General features: G+C 48.4%; 1 protein-coding gene across 1 annotated transcript in view; it reads right to left on the reverse strand.

The window, feature by feature from the left end:
- The window catches only part of LOC115324994 (neprilysin-1-like), a 151,257-nt gene that overhangs the window by 112,606 nt on the left and 17,579 nt on the right, over nucleotides 1-21,072 (reverse strand). The window contains exon 5 of the mRNA XM_029985690.2: nucleotides 18,374-18,570. Coding sequence (XP_029841550.2) covers nucleotides 18,374-18,570 — 197 coding nt within the window. The remainder of the gene's footprint in view (nucleotides 1-18,373; nucleotides 18,571-21,072) is intronic.

Raw genomic sequence — 21,072 nt, forward strand, 5'->3', positions numbered from 1 at the left:
AACAGTCAGTGTGCAGGCGATCTGGCGATAATGAATCATAATGTAACACCTATGATTGTATTGCAGAAATATTAGTGAATTGTCAAGTCAAAGAAACATATAACACTCGGAGAAAGTTCTATACTATATGTTCCTTCATTTGAAGATTTTTTTTTTGTCTTATTACGGTAAGGTATTGCATTATGTTTACTTTTATATTTAAAAAAGGAAAAACGTTCCTGTGACCTAATTTGTTGTCTCTCACGCCCCGATTTAGTGGTCGCTTACTGATTGATAAAAACATATCGGTTTCTCTAAGGAAAACGCTCCGGCCTAGGGATCCGCAAGTGGCGGGTTCGAATCCCGGCCGAGGTGCCCCCATCAGGCCGAGGTGTCCGTAGTCAACTGGCGTATGTGCATAAAATTGAGTCAGGTTTGGTGGATTGCGCATCGGGTACGGTTGCTAGGGGCTGCGGATGCGTACAGGATGCGGATATCTTTGGGTACGACTCTGAATTGTTACCGAGCCCGCCTGTTAATGTGTGCGACAGGAGACCCTAGAGTTAATAAATGAGTATACTATAAGGTGCATCGTCAAATGTTTTGGAGAAACAAATAAATAATAATAATAATAATTTTTTTACGCCAGGATTTGATTTTTAATAAAAATTGATTTGGACCGTTCAATCTCGCGAGGGAAAGTGTGTTCTTGTTTGGCAGGAAAAGAGCGGAAAACGTTCTTCGCTCGAATGAAATTCGAACACGTTCAAGCCACAAAAAAGAAGACACCTCGACAAGTAAAACGTAACGTGTGTGCGCGTTTTCATTTTGGACAGTTGGAGTGTCGCTGCTAAGTATGTGGTTCAGAGCACACAGTTGTGGAATCGTGTTTAAAACTGAAACCAGGATGACATGTTGTCATAAATGAATGGTGTCATATTTTCACAGTGGTGTACCTGCGTCTTAACACGTATATACGAGTACGCTCCAGAGAGTGGCCGCCTTTTTTACAGCTTTTTAGTATTTGACATAACTAAAATGACACAGTGTGATTAGCTTTACCTGAATAAATGTTTGCAATTATAGAATACCCGTCTGCTAAAAGTAAGTGTTTAAAATAAATAGAAAAAAATTATATTACTTTTTTTATCGCATCTTTTGACTAGAATGTTGCAGTCTTCCAGGACCGTCTCATAACTTAGATCATCTTGCAAGGACGCGGGATGTTATCCCCTGGAAGGATGTTCGCTTATTTATAAATCGGAAAAAAAAATGGCATACCATGAAATGTGTTTCACCGTATTGCCGCGCGCCAGGAAGGCAGCGCGGCCGTGGCATAACGGTTATTGCGCTTGCCTCCCACGCCAAGAGTCAGGGTTCGATTCCCGGGAGTTACGCGTCCTTTTGTTTATTCTTAAAGTTTAATATTCTGGTGAATTCGAGAAATCTGTCGCCTGTTCGAGGTGCGAATGTTCGATCTACACTTCGTTTCTGCTTCGGTCTGAGCGCGGCCGATGTTATGAACCGAAGGGCCAATCAAATAGCGCAGAAAGCGCAGCGTCATTGCGTGCTCTCTGTGTCTAATAGGACTAGCCGGTGGAGGAGCACGCACAGCGACGCGGCGAATTTCGGCTGGTCCTATCAACTGCAGAGAGCACGCCATGGACGTTGTGCCTGTTTCTCAGTTTGATTGGCCTTTTGAATCATAACATCGGCCGCGCTCAGAGCAAAGCTGGAACGAAGTATAGTCCCCGAACCCTCTGGGTTGAGTGTTTCAGAAGCCAACGCATTTACATAAGCGGCTCCACATGGCGTTCTGCGGTTAATCTCGGCCCAGCGCTCGAACCTGCTGTTACGCCGACTTCGACGCCCGCGACGCTTTGTTATGTTCTTCCGTTTTTCGTTTTTGTTTTGGGAAAAAGTTTGCGTAATTAGACGTTTAGTTTCTTCAGTTATTCTTCGCCTCATCATTTGTCAACCGTGACATTTTGGTGATGGTGCGGGGTATGAAACCCGTGCAGCGTGCCCCTACAAGAACCCGTTCAGCAAGCCCCCTTTCCCGACGACCCTCCGGTGAAGACTCGGAGCATCGTGCCAGCCGCCGTCTTCAAGGGCAAGCTCCTGAACTCGGAGCACTCCGGGCGAGTACAAGGCAAGCGATAAAAATGGTGGCTCCACCGACGGCGCAGACCACAGCAGTTCCCCCCGTCGTTTACCTGCACGTCGCCCCTCGTATGCTGACGTCTTTCCACGGCGAGATCTACGAAGACGTCGAAGATTGGCTGCAACAATAGGAACGGGTGGCGCTGCACAACCAATGGACTCCGGAACCAGTGTCTGCAAAACGTCTATTTTTCCCTCGAGGGCACGGCGCGACACTGGTTCGGGAATCGTGAAACTTTGATTACATCATAGGACCAGCTGAAAGGAGAGATCCGAGGGAGGTTCGCCAGTCAGCACCGAAGGGAGAGAGCCGAGGACCTCTTTCGGCCGAGGACGCAAGGCCCCAACGAAACCGTCACCAGCTTCGTTCACGACGTCCTGCGTCTGAGCGCGTGTGCCGACCCACAAGCCACCGACGACACGAAGCGGCGCGTCCTCATGCGCGGGGTGAGGGACGACATCTTTGGGGGCCTCGTCTGCAACTCTCCGACCGCCGTCGAAGCGTTTGTCACGGAGGCAACGAACATGGAGCGCGCCATCCAAGCACGCGCCTCCTACTACCAACGACATCCCGACGTCGTTGCATCCACGTTGCTTAACGGCGAGATCGGCGCCCGTGCCCGGGACATCCGTGAGGTTTTCCGCGACGCCGTCCGGAAGGAACTCCAGAAGTTGCTACCTGCGGCCAGTCCTCCGATATCCCTCTCCATCGCTGAGGCTGTCCGTGAAGAAATTCACCGGACACTCCGGCCAAGGCTTCCCGGCACGATAGTGGCGCAAGAGGAGCCGCCACTGAGCTATGCCGCCGTAGCCCGCCGACCGCCGCCTGTTGCCCATCAATACCAGGTGTCATCTCGACGGGACAATCTAACGCCACAAAATCCTCGACGCAAATAAAAAGTCGAGGACGTCTGCCCAGAGCGACCCTCGCGGAGGAAGACCGACGTGTGGGGAACGGCCGACCGACGCCCCCTCTGCGACCATTTCGGGGAAGCCGACCACATCTACCGCTGCTGCCCCTACCGTCGTCTCAAACTGCGTGGTTTCCACCCGAACGACCCACGCACGAGGTACGGCTAACGCCCTCGCGACATGGAGGAGTACCTCCGATCCTCACCCTCACCAGTGCCGTCTTTCCGCCGTGAAGCCCGCTCCCCATCGCAACGACGTTCCGCGTTCCCAGCACCACGACCCCGCCGAGAGAGCCTGTCTCCCCTTCGTCGCCGGGAAAACTAAGTGCGGCAACGCCCGGAGGTGACGTTGCCGAAAACGACCGAAGCAAAGAGCCCCAAACAACGCCGGAGCGCTCCCTCTCTCCCGATGCCCCGCATCGCACCGACGCCCCTGCATCGGTGTCCAACAATCTAAACGTTATTATCGACGGCCACGACGCATCGGCACTCGTGGACACCGGGGCAGACTATTCAGTCTTGAGTGGGAGGCTCTATCTCCGCCTTCGAAAAGTGACGACGCCGTGGGAGGGGCCGCAGATACGAACTGCTGGGAGACACCTCATTACGCCTGTCGGAAGGTGCACTGCTCGAGTGAAATCCAGGGTGAGACGTGCCCTGCCAAGTTCCTTGTACTGCAAGCCTGTTCGAGGGACGTTATCCTCGGAACGGACTTCCTCTCTGAGTATGGCGCCGTCATCGACCTGGGAACAAACCGACTGACGCTACGGAAACCTGCTCCACCACCGGAGGAACACAATGCCACGTCATCCGCGGTCCGAGTCCTCGCAAACCACATAAACTTACCACCGCGGTCGAGTGTTTTCGTAATTTTTGGGATTGATGAAGCTTCCTGCGGCGAAGTTCTTCTGGAGGAAAGCCTCCAATTACTCCTGGGAAGAGGAATAGCCGTCGCAAGAGGAGTAGCTGAACTTCAGGATGGGCGGACTATGGTCCTCGTGACGAATGTTCGAAATGAAATGCAACACCTCACGAAAGGTGCAGCCGTGGGCCACGTCGAGGAACTCCGAAACACCGCCGAAGTCGCCACGATTACTGACGAATTCTCGCAACCTCAGCAAGACAGTGCATCGTCAGCTCAGCTCAACATTGACCCTAAACTTCCGGGCCAGAAACGTGTGCAGCTGATTAACCTCCTCGCTAAATACCGCGTCTGCCTTGCGACGTCGTCGAAGGTGCGCCAAACCGCCGTAGCGAAGCACCGCATCGTTACCGAGGACGACGCGTGCCCCGTGCATTGATCGCCGCAGAGTCTCTACTAAAGAAAGGCAGGTGATCAAGGGGCAAGTTCAAGAGATTCTGAGCGACGACACAATCCAACCTTCAAGAAGTCCGTGGGTGTCTCCAGAAGTGCTGGTTAAGAAGAAGGACGGAACGCTAAGGGTCTGCGTGGACTGCCGGCAGCTGAACGCGGTGACAAAGAAAGACGTCTACCAACCCCCCGCATCGACGACACTGTAGATCGACTGCGCCACTCTCGATAATTTTCATCGATGGACCTGAAGAGCGGCAACTGGCAGATCGAAGTCGACGAACGGGACCGAGAGAATACAGCCTTCGTCTGGCCGGATGGACTGTACTGGTTCAAGGTGATTCCCTTCGGACTATGCACGGCGCCAGCAACGTTCCAGCGTGTCATGGACACCGTACCTGCAGTACGGAAGTGTCAGAGCTGTCTTGTCTACCTCGAAGACGTCGTAGTGTTTTATAGCGACTTCGACGAGCACTTGCAACGACTCCGAGCTGTTCTTCAAGCCATCCTGACCGCCGGACTCAACCTGAAGCAGTCAAAGTGGCGTTCGCCTATCACGAACTGAAGTTCCTAGGCCACGTGGTTAGTAACGAAGGCGTCCGCCCAGATCCCGAGAAGACTCGCGCCGTCGCGGAATGTCCTGCGCCGACAGGCGAGAAGGCCGTGCAAACATTCCTTGGACTTTGTGCCTACTATCGACGCTTCGTTCGGGATTTCGCAAGGATCTCCGCACCGCTCACAAAACTCACGAAAAACGCCGGGAAGCTCGAATGGGCCGAGGATCAGCAGCAGGCATTCGACGAGCTGAAGCGAAGACTCCAGACTCCTCCTGTCCTTGGAAACTTTGATCAGGATGCTGAAACCGAGATTCACACGGACGCTAGTAATGCAGCACTTGGAGCTGTACTAGTTCAAGTGCAAGAGGGCAGCGAGTGAGTCATCGTCCAGGCAAGTCGGACGCCGCCAAATCGGAGGGAAATTACTCCACAACTGAAAAAGAATATCTTGCGGTCGTATGGGCAATCACGAAGTTCCGCCCGTAACTGCACGGGAGCCCGTTCCGCGAAGTCACGGACCACCACTCACTCTGCTGGCTTGCGAACCGGAAGGACCCGCCAGGACGCCACGCTCGATGGAGTCTCCAACTACAAGAGTTCAACATGACTGTGGTTTACTAGTCAGGACGCAAGCAGAATGGCGCTTACTGCTTGTCCAGGGCCCTTGTCGAAACACGTTCCGGCGGCAGTGACGACGTGACGACCAGTGCTTCCTAGGAGCAGTGAGCACCGACGACATGGCGCGACGTCCAGGAGTAGATCCGGAGCTGCGCGCCTTAATCGATCACCTGGAAGGGTACAGGGGTACCGTACGACGTGTTTTCTCTCGAGCCCTGCCGACCTTTGCCATTCGACGAGGTTTACTCTACAAAGAGAACTTCGGGGACAACAACTCGCCGTGGCTGCTGGTAATCCCGACCGACCTTCGGGAGAAGATCTTTCAAACATGTCACCACGACCCGACGTCCGGACACCTTGGTTACAGCCGTACGCTGGCCCGTATTCGTGAACTGGCCCAAGCTCCCAAAAACTGTCCACCTCTACACCCGATCATGCCACGAGTGGCAGTGACACAAGAAACCACCGACAAAGCCGGCAGGTCTCCTGTAGCCAATCGCCCAGCCAACTGCACCCTTCCAGCAGATCGGAATGAATCTACTTGGTCCTTTCCCGCCTTCGACGTCGGGGAACCGCTGGATCATCGTCGCCACAGATTATCTCACGCGGTACGCCGAAACGAAAGCCCTTCCTTCGGGGACTGCTGTGGAAGTTGCCAAGTTTTTCATTGTGTCCGTCGTCCTCCGGCACGGCGCTCCTGAAGTTCTGATTACAGATCGCGGATCATCGTTCATGGCACAGCTGACCCAAGAAATCCTCCGACTCAGTCACACCAGCCACGGTCGTACAACTGCGTACCACCCGCAGACCAACGGAGAGACTGAACAAGACAATCGCCGACATGATCTCTATGTACGTCGGCGTTGAGAACAAGAAGTGGGACGAGGTGCTGCCCTACGTCGCGTTCGCCTACAATACAGCGGTTCAAAAGACCACTCCTTTCCAGCTGGTACATGGTCGGAAGGTAACGACCATGCTGGACGCGATGCTGCCCCATGAGCCAGCTGACCATGAGAGCGAGACGCCCAGGTTGTTGCTCAACGGGTGGAAGAAGTCCGCCAGCTCGCCCAACTCCTGATTTAAGACCAGCGACGCGTCGACGCGGGCCGCTACAACCTTCGACGCAGAGTTGTCCACATACAGCCCTGAGGCAGGGTGTGGGTATGCACTCCCATTTGTCGCCGCGGCCTCAGTGAGAAATTTCTTAAGTAGTACTTTGGACCATACAAGGTACTTCGTCGCCTCGGGGAGCTAAACTACGAGGTGATGCCCGACGGAACAAGAACATCATCACTCCGCCCACCATGACCTGAAGTCGTCCAAGTCGTGCGCCTGAAGCCGTACTACGCTCGATAGGACTGTGAACCTTGTGTGTTTCAAATGACTCTTTAGTTCGCCGTTATTTTTATGTGCTTTGTTTTGTTTTGTGTTGATCGGGGTGATGCACTTTTTAAGTGGGGGAGTAATACCGCGTGCCAAGTAGGCAGCGCGGCCGTGGCTTAGCGGTTATCGCGCTTGCTTCCCACGCCAAGAGTCAGGATCGATTCCCGGGAGTTACCCGTCCTGTTGTTTATTCTTGCAGATTAATGTTATGGCGAATTCGAGAACTCTGTCGCCTCTTCGAGGTGCGAATGTTTTAATCGCCGAACCTTCCAGGTCGATTGATCCAGAAACCAACGCAGCCAACGCGTGCACATAAGGGACTCCACGTGGCGATCTGCAGTCGGTCTCGCCCCAGCGCTCAAGCCAGCTCTTACGCCGACTTCGACGCCCGCGGCGCTTTGTTGTCATCTTGTTTTTCCAATGTGTTTTGGACACAAGTTCGGCTCATTAAACGTTTAGTTTCTTCAGTTACTCTTCGCCTCATCATTTGTCATTCATGAGACTATTGTGACTCGAAGAGCTCTTAGTATAAAGCCAGGCAAAATTTATAAGGAACCATCCAGACTTTTTTTTTTCTTTTTTACTTTACGTTTTACTTCATGATATAACGTGAATGTGAAGATTCCGGGTTGAATGTGGTTCCGAATTTTGCAAATGCAGTTGGAGTGCGAATACAAAGTCCGCAAATAGGGATCGGATGCGGATGATCATATTGTCATTCGCAAAGGGCTCTAACGATCGGGTGTATAACTTTTCAATGAGACCACAGCACGGCGGCATAAAATATTTCGCTTCGGTGATTGTTTATAACATATTCGAACCCATCATTCCACTCTAATAGAATTAGAAACCATACTTTTCTCCAAAGCCACTGGAAGATCAAAGTACTGCAATCTATGGAGAAAGCTCGGCAATGTCAAAACTTAATGATAATAAAAAAAGCTTGCCTTGATCATTCTAATAAACCATGGAAGCACAGAATGTTTCGTGTGTGTATTATGATTTCCTATGCTTGGTGGCGGGGAACTTTTAGTGGTTTTGAATTCCAACAAACGCGACACACTCTTGTAATCTCCGGCGTGATCAGGCTGATCAAGACCATTATTAAGGTATTTATTTATTCATTTCATTACCCTCAGGGCCCATCGGGCGTTAGAAAGGGGGGGGGGTGCATTGGGTTTACAAAGTACAAATGATCAATTCACAGTACAAAAAATCGACAACAACAAAAGAAAAGAAAAAGCATAAATCAACAAATCAACAAATTGCAGAGTTATAAAAGTAATCAATTATGGCTGCCTTGAAAGCAGAAACATCTTCCATCGCGGCGGTGTGTGGGGGAAGGTGGTTTCATCCTGAACAAGTTTTTGGCAAAAAAGAATAAAAAATATGTTAGTGCTGCAATAAGGTATGACAAATTTGTACTGGTGATAAAGCCAGGATGAAGAAACACAGTTCCTGTTTGAGCACTGGGTGACGAAAAACTATTTTATGAAAACCAGAAAGACGCGCAATTTTTCTTCGAAACATTGGTTCAGGAATACCAGCATTAGACTTCATTAGTGACACCCTAGCAAGGCGGTAATAATTAGAGTTAGGCGGGCATAATTACAAAATTTATTCGGGAGTAGAGTGTGTCTCCAGCATGTCTTAATGAAAAATTTCTGGGAGTTCTGCTTCTTTGGGGGTTTGTGTAGGGCCTTGAAATCTTAGTGCTCATAGTTTGTGAGAAGCCCCTCGATGTAATCGCGAGGGGAGGAAGGCTATTGCTTCCTTTACTCTATCAAATGACTTTTGTATGAATCTCGGACGTCGTACCACCACTGCACTATCCTTAAAGCGCTAAGATTCACCCCGTGATACGGTGAATGTACGTGGGGACCTACGTTTTGTCTGGAACCAGATGCGCGCAGCGACGGTATCCTGCTGACTAAGCATGCTGGGCAAGGTATCAATCGCCGCCAAAAGTCGCTTGCGGATAATACTACAGCGTGGGCGAAATAGATTGAACGCACTTTAGACTGACCGCATAAATCGGTTTCTTAACTTGATCGCGCTCAGATTTACTACAGGGAAGCCTGAGGTTGGTGCAAGCTTTAGCTAAAATTGTGGAAAAATCGGCTCACCTGAGTAAATCAATGAAAATCAAAAACTATATTTTCTCTGTACTTCGTACGTACATTAAACATATGTGTTACTGTGGCGCTCATTTGAGCTGAATTAAGTGAAGAATAAATAAACCAATTCTATTTTTCATCCAATTTTACAAACTTTTCAGTCGTAGGAAACGCCAGAATGGCCCAAAAGGATTTTATGATGATTTTAAGATAAAAGTTTTACCGGTAAATGTTTCTAGACAAAACCAGCTTTCATTTTCCTTCTTTTGATCCCGGAGGCTTAATGTATTCACATTCTCAAGAAATATAATACACCAGCTCCGAGCACCTGCGTAGCAAATGACAAATAACGCTGAGAATGGCACGGCGGCTTGAGAATGCCGTACAGGTCCTGCTTCCAGAAGGTGTTGGTTTTCTTCCGCCATGATGAGACTGGGAGTTCGCATTGAAACTTATTCTGGTCTGCCGACCGTATCGAATGCCATGGTCATGACAGCGAGCAGATGAAGCAGACCGCAGGCACGGAGCAGACATGGCTAAGGCTAAACAGTCGACCGAGCGGCAAGCAGTCGATGAAAGCTTTATTGGATTTACGTTGCACGAGATTGCATGGGTACGCAATGGCCGTCTGGGATTGGGTTCTTTTTCTGGCGTCGGTGGGCTTGATGTCATGCCTGGTCCTGCCCTATTTAAACGTCCTTGAGTCTGGGCCTCTACGTCAACGAGTTAGAGGGGTGTTATGTAGCGGCTGGCAAGCTGGCGCCCATCGGCTCTTGACCATCGGCTGCGCTCGCACCTAGCGCTTGAGAGCCGCGGGGAACGAGCAGACAAACGCCAGGCTAGGAGCGTGGCGCCAGGCTCCACCGGCAGCTCCATCGAAATAAACCGACTAGGCAGCGAACTAATGCCTACATCTCATATTTAACATTGGCGACGAGGGCAGACGAGAGCTCCAACAGCGGTACACGGATGACTACGACATAAGGAAAGCTCGAAGAATTCCAAGGGACAGTATGGTCTGCCTGGGCAGAGCGGTTGGAATTCTTCTTCCAGACAAACAACATAACGGACCACGGGCAGAACAGAGCCCTGCTTCTGACCCTTTGTGGCACGGCAACCTACGACACTGTGCAAGCACTTACGGCCCCGAGGAAGCCCGGTGAAGTTGCCTTTGAAAGCATCATGTCCATGCTTCAACAACAGTACGATCCACGGCCTTGGGAACTATTCGGCTGAAGCAAATTCCAACGCCCCGGCCAGGCCAGTCGATCACTGCCTATGTGGCGAAATTAAAGAAATTAGCTGCCAAATGCGATTTCGGCGTGCTGACACTTCTCTCGGTGGCCACAACTAGCGCCGGAGCATCAACCGCTTCAACCAGCGCTGAAGGACGAGCGGCCGCTGTCCCTTTGACATTCAATCTAACCATGCTTCCGCTGGATGTAATGCTGAGAGCCCGTTTGGTGTGCGGTGTGCAAGATGAGCGTCTGCAGCAACGACTTTTCGCCGGGGAAACGCCCGCCTTCAAGTAAGCATGCGACATGGCAACAAGAGTGGAAAGTGCGGTAACACAGCAGCAGGGGCTTAAAACTGCCAAGACGGAACTGCATAGGGTCACAGAACCACAGGCTACAAAACAGACCAGGGATCGAGATCAAACGCAACCGCATCTACGATGTTACTGCTGCCAAGGACGGTACAGGCAAGACAGTTGCACATTCATCAGGGTAGCTTGCGTTTCTGTAAAAAAAGAAAAATAGTGCACATCGAAAACGCTTGTCGCAACAAGATGAGGACTGGCGCACGTCGCTCAACCCATCAGATGGAATTCGGCGCAGAAGAGGACTCCCTAGAATCACAAAGTGGAGCTTCTGTTAAAAGCTATGGGTGGGACATGCAAGACCTGAACGCACAACGTGCAACCGGTTTCGTTCCCAATTACCTGGTGGTTCTCACGGTCGAGGGAAAGTTACTTGAATTTGAGGTGGACTCAGGAGCAGCATTTACGGTAATCAGTGAGGCCACCTACCGGAAGGTGTGGCCGACCAGACCTCTGCACCTGCGGAAAAAGAACGTCACCGTTCGGAAATGGACCGACGAGGGCTTTAGTGTCCTTGGCCCAGCTGAAGTGCACGTGAGGCATAAGTCCAAAGACTACGTTATACCGCTGGTTGTAACAAGTAGAACAGAATGCAACTGCATTGGCAGAAATTGGTTCCCAGCGCTAACGATTCAGGTCAGCGGGTTTGTCCAGGATGGGTTTGTCCATCTTTCGCCAGGCAAAGAATTCCAGAATGTTTTCAGTGCGCACAAAGCGGTGATAAAGTCCGACATCACAGGGTACAACAGCCCACCTGTTCAGCTGGAAATCAAGGAGTCATCGAAGCCAAGATTCTCCAAGGCACTAGAGGTAGCTTTCGCCCTGCGTGCTGTCGTGGAATGCGAACTGATGGCACTGCAAAAGCAGGGTATCCTTTAAGAGGTCCAACGTTCAACATGGGCCAGGCCCGGGGTGGTGGTTAGAAAGGCGGATGATTCGGTGAAGCTCTGCGGTACTACCGCAGCATGGTGAACAATAAAGCGAAGCCGGTGGCTTAACCGCTGCTGACACCCACTGAAGCCTAATCTATCCTCCGGGGTGGCACAGTGGCACAGTATTCTGGATGCTGGACCTCGCGCAGGCTTATCGACAGCTACGGGTGACAGCTGACACGGCCGAGGTAGTGACAATCAACACCATCAAGGGGCTGTATCGAGTGAACAGACTTCCTTTTCTTAGTGGCGGCAGCTCCTGCGATTTTCCGAAAGTCACGGACTCAACATTAGCAGGCATCCCAGGAGTCAGTGCGTACCTAGACGACATTATCATCAGCGGGGAGACTGCGGAAGAACATACCTATCGACTCGATCAAGTACTGACGAGACTAGAAGATGCAAGACTAAGGCTAATGGAAACCAAGTGCCACTTCGGGGTGAGTGAAGTAAAATTTCTTGGCCACCTCATGAATGCGGAGGGTATACATCGCACTCAGGACAAGATTCAGGCCGTAGTACAGGCGCACGAGCCAAGGAACAAGGCAGGGCTGCAATCCTTTCTAGGACTGTTAGCGTTTTATGACAGATTTCTAGAGAATAGAGCAACGATTGGAGAAAGAGCTCTATCACCTACTGGAACGGAAGACAGGGTGGCGGTGGGAGGAAAACTACCGCGAGGCTTTTCAGAATTTGAAGGATCTGGTGCTGCAGTATCCAGTACTGCCAGACTATGACGAAAGAAAACCACTGCTGTTGTCCTGCGACGCTTAGCCTTACGGTGTGGGTGTCGTACTATCACAGTTGGACTCTGACGGCCGAGAGGCTCCTATCGCGTTTGCGTCCAGGACACTCCATGGGAACCGCTGAACGCAAATACTCCCAACTTGACTAAGAGGGCCTAGCCAAAGTGTATGGAGTCAGCCATTTTCATCAGTATGTTTCGGGCCGAAGCATGATAATTTACACCGATCATCAACCTCTTCTTGGCGTCCTAAGAGCTAACAAGCCTGTTCCACAAATGTTGTCACCGCGGATAACCAGATGTTGCGTAAAATTGACCGCTTATAAGTATGAGCTGATATACAGGCCAAGAAACCGCCATCGGAATGTGGACGCTTTAAGCCGACTTTTCATGTCCATCATGGAGGAGGTACCAGAATTACCAGGAGACATCCTGATGTTTGAGGCCTTGACCCGCCCTCCGCTCTCCGCAGACCAAGTAGCCAGGGAGACAGCACGTGACGCCGTCCTGGTAACCATATATACCAGGCGCTACAAGAAGGCACTCTGCATCGGTATCAGTCCTAGAGCACTCGCAGTACAGAAGTAAGGTGACAGAGTTGTCGACACACAGAGGATGCGTAAGCTCGGGAACAGGAGTTGTGATTCCTAACCACCTGAAAAGAGACACGATGGCTCAAATTCACTCAGGGCATCGCGGAATTGTCGCGATAAAAGCTTGCGCTCGCAGCTACGTTTAGTGGCCCGGGATTGACGCCGATATTAAAGCATGGGTCGCTGCATGTAGTACCTGCCAGATACAAAGGAGGAGACCTGCGAAGGAACTTATCCCTGTGTGGAGTAGGCCAACCGAGCCGTGGGACACAATTCACCTGGACTTCGCAGGTCCTGTCGTGGGTCATGTTTTTCTGGTTGTGGTGAACGCGTTCACGAAGGGCCTGCAAGTGCGCGTGGTTCGCAACATGCGGTCTACCGTCATCATTAAAGAATTACGGACCATTTTCGTGACGTTTGGTCTACCAAGGAAGATTGTGTCGGACAAAGGCGCGGCGCTAGTTTCCGAGGAGATGAAATCATTTTACCGAAACAACGGGATCATCGCTGTAACAAGTGTACCGTACCATCCCGCGAATAATGGCCAGGTGGAGCGCCTGGTACAGGAGCTAAAACTGGCACTCGGGAAGAAAGGAAAGAAGAAGCTGAATTGTGTGCTGGCCAGGTTTTATTCAAACGGCAGACTAGTATTCACGTTGCAACGGGAGAAACGCCAGCATGGTTACTTTATGGCAGGAAACCTCCATGAGCTCTGGAAGGATTAGAACCGTAACTTCTGAAGAGCCAGCCAGCACGGAAAGCGCCACTAACGCACTAACACTGAGGTTTGACAGTCGGTCTGGACTAAGAGATTTCCACATGGCAAAGGCTGGCATCCTGGCGTAATTGAACGTCAGATGGGCCTCCGTTCATAGACGGTGGACATAGATGAAGGTTTGGTACGCCGGCATACCAACCACGTACGTCAGCGATGGACAACAGCCAACCCTCAACGGGAAGCGAAGACTCCGTCTCCTGTGTGGGACCGCGAGATTGACCAGAAGCCAACTTCACCACGGGAACCATCTTCCGGTAAAGATACTCCAGCTCGACTACACGCATCACCCCAGTGATACAGTAGCGGGCCGGCAGTCGCGAACTAGCGTCAGCATCTTCGACGGCAGACGCTGGCACGTTCACTGGTATCCGAAGGGGCACTCAAGCGCGACGTCAAACGCAACGCTACGAGAGCCACGACTAGTTGGAGGGGGTGTTAAGTAGCGGCTGGAGAGCTGGCGCGCATCGGCTGGTGACCATCGGCTGCGCTCGCTCCGAGCGTTTTAGAGCCGCGTGGCACAAGCAGACAAACGCCAGGCTAGGAACGTAGCACCAGGCTCCATGGGAGGTCCCATCTGAATAAACCAGGGTTGGGCAGTATCGCAATACAAATGTATCGCGAAAGTATTTCAGAAATACATTTCGTATCTGTATTTCTGTATCGCGAAACATTTTTTTTTCACCAGTATCTGTATTCCTGTATCGAAATACATTTGGAATGTTTCTTTGTATCGCGATACAATCAGGATAAAATGTATTTCGTTACATTTCTTGAGAATTATCCCCCCCCCCCCCCCGAAAAAAAAGAAAAAGAAACAAGTCCGAACGCTTTTCTTTTTTTTACTTCGGAGGGCATTAGGGTCAAGGAGGTGCTGGGGCGTTGTTACTATGCTGACCAAGGTTCCTTCCGGATCTCCAAACTATTATTCTATGCGCCCTCTCCTCTCTTCTGGGAAGTGTTGCGTAGTCGGGGACTTGAACCAGGTGGCGTGCCAGGAGTGGAGTCAGAGCATCTTATGCCGCAGGTTCTTAGGTAGGGGTCTCTTGAGTCATTGTTTGCTGGCATCCAAAGCTCGCTGCTAGCCGTCTCTCTTGCCTTATTGTACACAGTACACCCAGCCGGAAAAGCTGAGTCACAGTCCGTTGCAGCAAGAGCTTGGCGGTGGTTGGCATGAAATAGTAGGATGACTTACGATGTGAAGTTCAACACATATTCGAATGCGTCTGCGGCTGCGCCCGTAATATTGCACGGCTCAAGGGTACGTCATCAGCCGACGTGAACGTGACTAGCTGCTCAGGTGATCCGAAACCCAGGCGGAGGCCAGAAGTGGCCTCGCTGTGCGATCCCAGACTACGTATTCCCACGACTTGTCTCGAGCCCGCTGTTTTTTGGACAGCTTGCACCTGTGCCGGCAATATTAGCTCGCAATCAACGAGGTCTCTGTTTGGATAATGCTAAGCAAAACTTGAGGACTGCAATCCGTGCGTCGGTGGCGGTGGGTCGGCAGTAAGGACTTTCAGAACAGGGATACTACCGTATAGTTTTTTCAACCGTAATAGAAGATAAGACTTGTATTCTAGTATGCTTCGGGTGGTCCACTATTCTCCAAAATTCCAAATGGCACTGCCTGCTCGCTCTTCAACTAGGTAACCTAGAACGAAAGTACGTATTGTTTTTTCATACAGCAGCGTAGTAAAGTTTCATGTTGACGGCCACACCTACAGATAAAGAATACTACTTCATTCCACCGTAACCTCATGTGATCAATGTTGACAGGGGTCCCTCGTCAGACAGACAGAATGTCAGAGAAAGGACCGCGGTCAGCCCTTGATGGAACGTTTTTTGGTGGGCCCATTGACGACTCCTTGTCGTCCGATACCACTACCTTCAAGGCAATTTGCCAAGCCTACGGGAAAGTAATTTCGGGATCGAAAACATCCACTCCAAACTTCAAGCGTCATCTCATTTTGCGTCTCAAACAAATTTGAAAAATATATTGCACTATCAGTTTTTCTGTATTTGTATTTCTGCCCTCCTTAAGTTGTATTGCTGTATTTGTATTGCCAAATACTTTTTGCCTCTTTTAAAATGTATTTCCGATACCTATCGCGATTCATTTTTACAGATATATCTTAGTATCAGTATTTAGGTACTATTTTAATGTATAGCAGCAGTATTTGTATTTCCAAATACATTTTTGAGTATTTCTGCCCAACCCTGGAATAAACCGATTACGCAACCTTCTAATGTCTACATCTCATATTTAACAAGGGACTTAGAACGACAAACCGGTATTCCGGTCACTAGGGAAAAGTAACCCCCCTTTGGCTCTCGCCATGCTGTACAACAATGACCACTAGACAGGTTACAGTACCAAATACTGAGGATTTTCCGCAAAAGTGAGCCGAGATTTGTACTGCGATCTCTGTAAAAAACATGAAATATTTTTTTCAATACTGTTAGCCCCAGAGATCAATGTCTTGCTCCGATAAAAAACCAAAATACAACAGGCCGGCTGACAGCATCTAGCGGAGCCATTGCGAAGCTGCCCTGGTTTTTAGTCGTAAAAGCACAATTTGGACTTAAAACAAATTTAATTTAACTAATCTCGTCGGTACTCTTATTAAATATCAGTAAGCAATTATTAGTGCATGGTACTTCGTTAATATCTAGACGTAAAACTATAAGTTCACGTGTGAAGTGGTAAAAAAATGTGCAACACGGTGGCGGCCAGTTTGGGATCACTTACAGCTGCCATTTTATCGCTCTAAAGCCCTTTACTTCGTTGCACCATGTCTACAACTTTGTAGCAGCGTTCAGGGGTCCATGTACGTTCTCCGGTTTGTTTTCCTCTGGATTGGCACGCCGTGCGCCTCCAGTTGTCATAGCGAAGTTGGCCACGTTGCATTTGCATTTTTAATGAATGTTTATACAGTCTACGAAATTATTAATTAAAAAACCGATGATCTTTTTTTTTTTTTTAGTTTCAACTTGTTTTGGTAGAAAAGAAAAGCAAACACTGTGTTGCTAGTGCTGTGAACATACCTTTCGCGGTAATGTTTTCTTCAATATTAATACATTAAGAGTAATGTAATGGTAACACAAAAACATATGCGCCGGTTTTATTTGTTTTAATTTTATTTTGAATACTTAATTTATATTTTGGGCACAAATAGTGCGTTTTAATGCGAAGTACTGCCATTCGCTTTACGTCCGATGCCAATGATGGCAAAGCTACTATGTGCGTCGCGCGGCCCTGATTTCTATAGGAATTGCTGGACCGCGCTTCTCCCCTCCGCGACTGCGGTCACCGAACGGCCATCTTACATGCAAAAAAAAAAAAGAAACGCATATCTGGAGAGTTGCACAGGCTGGCGGCAGCAAGCTGAAGACACGGTTTCTGCTCTTCTGTAGTCAATCGCCGAAGAAGTTTTTAAAACATTTCTGTGAAGTGTGAGAACGGCCTTTGAGAACACGTGGAGATTTTTACGGAAGCACTGCGCCGCAAGAAGAAGGCACAAGTCGTCGAAAGCAAGTTTCACCGGTCTCGCGGCGAGATCAAAGCTTCCTTGGCACGCCGAAGTGCTGCGCCTCTGTGCCTTCGCAAGCTTGGACACCGATCACGAATCGACGCAATGGCAAAGTGTGAAGGTCTGTCGCGCGTAGATACATGTCTTTGCAGCATACATCGGCCACGATGTTCTGGACCGTCCAGCTGTTCCTGCTAAAATTCCAAGCAATAAAGGGCCAGAGTAGAGTCCGTGGTTGCTATTATTCACTTTTAAGTATGGCTATGCTCCAAATTCGCTTGAATGAATCATACGGTAGCACAAATAGAGCACCGCTGCGGAGCAAGGTACGTTTTTGAACACAAAAGTAAGAAACGGCGAGATAGAAAAGTTCTTGAAACGTCGCCCATATGCTCGTGTGCACTCTGTCGCAGTCACCGCCATCGTACCCATCTCCCCTCTTCCGTGGCCACTGGATCAAGCTCCTTTCTCGACCGCGCATGCCGCAAGTTACTAATACATTCGTCATAGTAAAGTAAGTAAGTAAAAAAGCTTTGATCACGCCGCGAGACCGGCGAACCTTTCTTTCGATGAGTTGTGCCTCTTTCTTGTGGCGCTGCGCTTTCGTTAATAGTTTGTATTGCATTAAGTGGCATTTTTGCACACTGCTCAGAAATACGGAGACCCTCCAGATTTCTTTACAGTGTGCACACACTTCTTCGTGAAGAGTCAAGTGTTTTAATACATTTTCGGATAGGCCCGCTAAGAAAATAACGGATGTGTCCCCTGTCTTCTCAAAACTGATAGCTGCGTTTTTTACTCATTCGGACATGCGGAATTCCCAAGGCGCCGGTAAAATGCTTTCATGAGTTAAAAAAAAAATGAAATGAATGATGCGATGGTATGCATTTCGTTGTAAAATGATGTCAAGGGGAAAGAAAAAACTGGCTTTGCATTCCGATAGCCACCAGAGAGGACTGACTATCTCACCAAGCCCGGTCCGTAGGTTGGGGACGCTCTGCGTAGTGATTGGGTACTGTTAGAAACCGTCTGTTTTGCTCCCGTTGTTAATAACTGAGGGCCCGCGCGGAAGGCATTAATGTCGGGAAACACTGCCGCATACTAAGAAATTGTGAGGAATCAAGAGGACTTTGAAAGAGGCTGTTTGATACTTACGTAAATCACGTTTGAATGAATTTTTTTAGAGTCCTGGAATACTGAGAAACCAACAAATGGACGAAAAGTTGATTGGTTGAGTAGTTGAGTGTAGTTTTCATAAGGTGATTCTCCTTTATTCAGTAGTGGCCACTTCGTAAAGCCATCTTCCTTAAGTAGCTGCAGCAGGTCATTAAATTTCGCTGTTTCATTGACAGCTGTTTGGGATACAAAATAATCAAATGTGATGAGGTACATGTAAAATGTTGACAAAGCTTCTTTTAAATGCAAGATCATTTCTACAGTCTCGAAACCGCGAGATCGTGTACGAACGTTCACCGTCGCGTCTAGATATAACAAAGTCTAGCCGGAAAATCTAAAATGGTTCATAGTTATACACCAATTCAATTCACACGCTTACTGTAGCTGGGAGCGCTATCCCGATAAATATTGCGAGGAAACCAAAACTGGTTTTCTCGCACTGAGGTACTCCGATAGCACCATGCTAGGATGGCACGACAGCGCCGAGATTTACGAATGCGGGAAAAGAAGCAAATAATCTCAACTTATATCGCGATTACTGTTCTTTTGGCAGCATCTAGAGAGAACGTCCTTATTCGTAAACTCGAGACTGCAACAAATTAAAAATTTGGTTGGTGCATAGGTGTACTATGCTGCATTAATTTCTCTAGAACTACGTGGGAATGGCACGAGAAATGAAAAAAAGGTTGGAGAGATGTAAGGAAGGCCGTGCTTTGTCCACTCATTCCATATGTCTCTTTGTGGCAGTTGGAGATACGTCCAGGGATTCGTGCCCCATGACGATGGTGGGTGCGCAAGAAGCAAAGTTGGCAAGATGTGAATGCCCGTGGCTCGGAGTCCCGTTGAAGCGATCTTACAGCACCCCGCGCCGTCATCTCCGATTCGTATTTTCGGAATGGCGTACAAAGTAAGTCGGCGGACAAAACCTGTGTGTGCTATTGGGCCATTTCAAACACATGTTACATTTTTTCGTTGGGAAAAACACACGGGGATAAAAAGAGTTGTCGGCGCCTCCCCGGCGGAAGCTATAGCATGTTCACCGAATCATTGGCGTACCATGGTGCGAGGAGTGCGTCGTCACACATGAGAGCTCGCACGATCTTTTTGTTTTTTTACTTTCGCATTCAAAATGACATCAAATTTATCTTGACACTCGTGACGTCACTTCTGTGACCACGTTTTTGTGAGATTCCTTGACCAAGTTTTCGAGGCATCGTCTTCTAAACCTTGCACCCACTTCAAAATTTATTTTACGCGCGGGACGCCACTTCCGTTACCAAGGTTTCGTGACATCGACTTCCCTACTTTGCCCTACTTTGCAGTACTCCGAAAAAAAGAAAGAAACAACCACCATACACCTAGTTTAGTATTCCCGTAATCTGGCTTATTATTTAGAGCTTGTTTACTATCTCGTATGCGTATTTTTACTTTCAGGGAGAAGGCGTGGTTGTATTTTGTGAAAATGTAAATTTGCTTAATTAGGATATATATTCTTGAGCTTTAAATTAAAATAAAACAAAATGAACAGAAATTGGTTTGATACACGAGAGGTAGGCATATCAAATTCGACTAAACTCTTTGATTTTAGTCGAATGACGACCATCAGTGTCTTTAGGATGAGTAACCTCGCTGGATATGATGAATAATAAAGACATGTTTGGATTATTTCAATGGCAAAATTTTTGTTTCCAACGGATTCTACCAGCTTCAGCATGTTTAGAGTTTGCGCTTACTTTTCTGTCGCTTCTTAGTAAAGTAAAAAAAAAAAATAAAAAACGAACATTTATTGCATTAAAACCAGATTAGTTCTATTTCAGTAAGAGTAGATAAAAAATAGTGATTTTATCACTAAACGTTTTTTAAACATGGCAGACTGATTGATTAATTAGTCAGACTAATAACAATGCAAACTAAGTAATTACTGTTAATTTAAAGTACAGGTTAATTAACAACTCTTTATTGATGTCAACTTCGCCATACTAGAACATTCAACAATTTTTCTTTTTACAACAGCTAAAATCCTATATATGTTTTTTTTTTCTAATTCTCGCTCGCTTGCAATAGGACATAACTTTCCTAGTTTCCGTTTCCTTCCTTCTTTCTCTCGTGTTTTGACTCGCTTTCAATACGGCATTACGTAGCAGAGGAACGGAGTGGAAGATAGGAAGAAAGCTCAGTGTTCCGAGTTACTCAGACGAGAACTGCTGTCTGCTCGTGCTCAGATTGATATGAATCGTTCTTGCTCGTTCGATTCTTTGATTTTAGTACAAAACAGTGCACACAGAAAGTATCACATGATAGATAAACGGTGGATCATTCATATCTTCAGAATTATTTCTGCAGGGAAAGCTTGATTTAAATTCTCATCGTACAACTGGTGTGATTCAAATCACGATTTATCCCATTTTGATTTTTATTTACCAAACTGCTTGTTAGTCCAAAACTCATGTTCAAATCCTAAACACCAAACAACACATAAAAAACCTGGCATTATATATACATTTCCAAAACAAAGCACGTACGGCACCAATATAAGATTTTTCCTTATGTACATGAGAACGTGAATTCGTTGCTTCATGGGCGAGGACAAAATGTAAAAAGCCATTTGTGCGTATTTTGAAACGGCAGGTTTTAGATCAATCCATCGGTGTGGACAATTGACTTGTTAGGAATTGACC

Source organism: Ixodes scapularis, unplaced genomic scaffold (assembly GCF_016920785.2).
Source record: "Ixodes scapularis isolate PalLabHiFi unplaced genomic scaffold, ASM1692078v2 PGA_scaffold12__126_contigs__length_90152505, whole genome shotgun sequence".
Lineage (NCBI taxonomy): Eukaryota > Metazoa > Arthropoda > Arachnida > Ixodida > Ixodidae > Ixodes > Ixodes scapularis.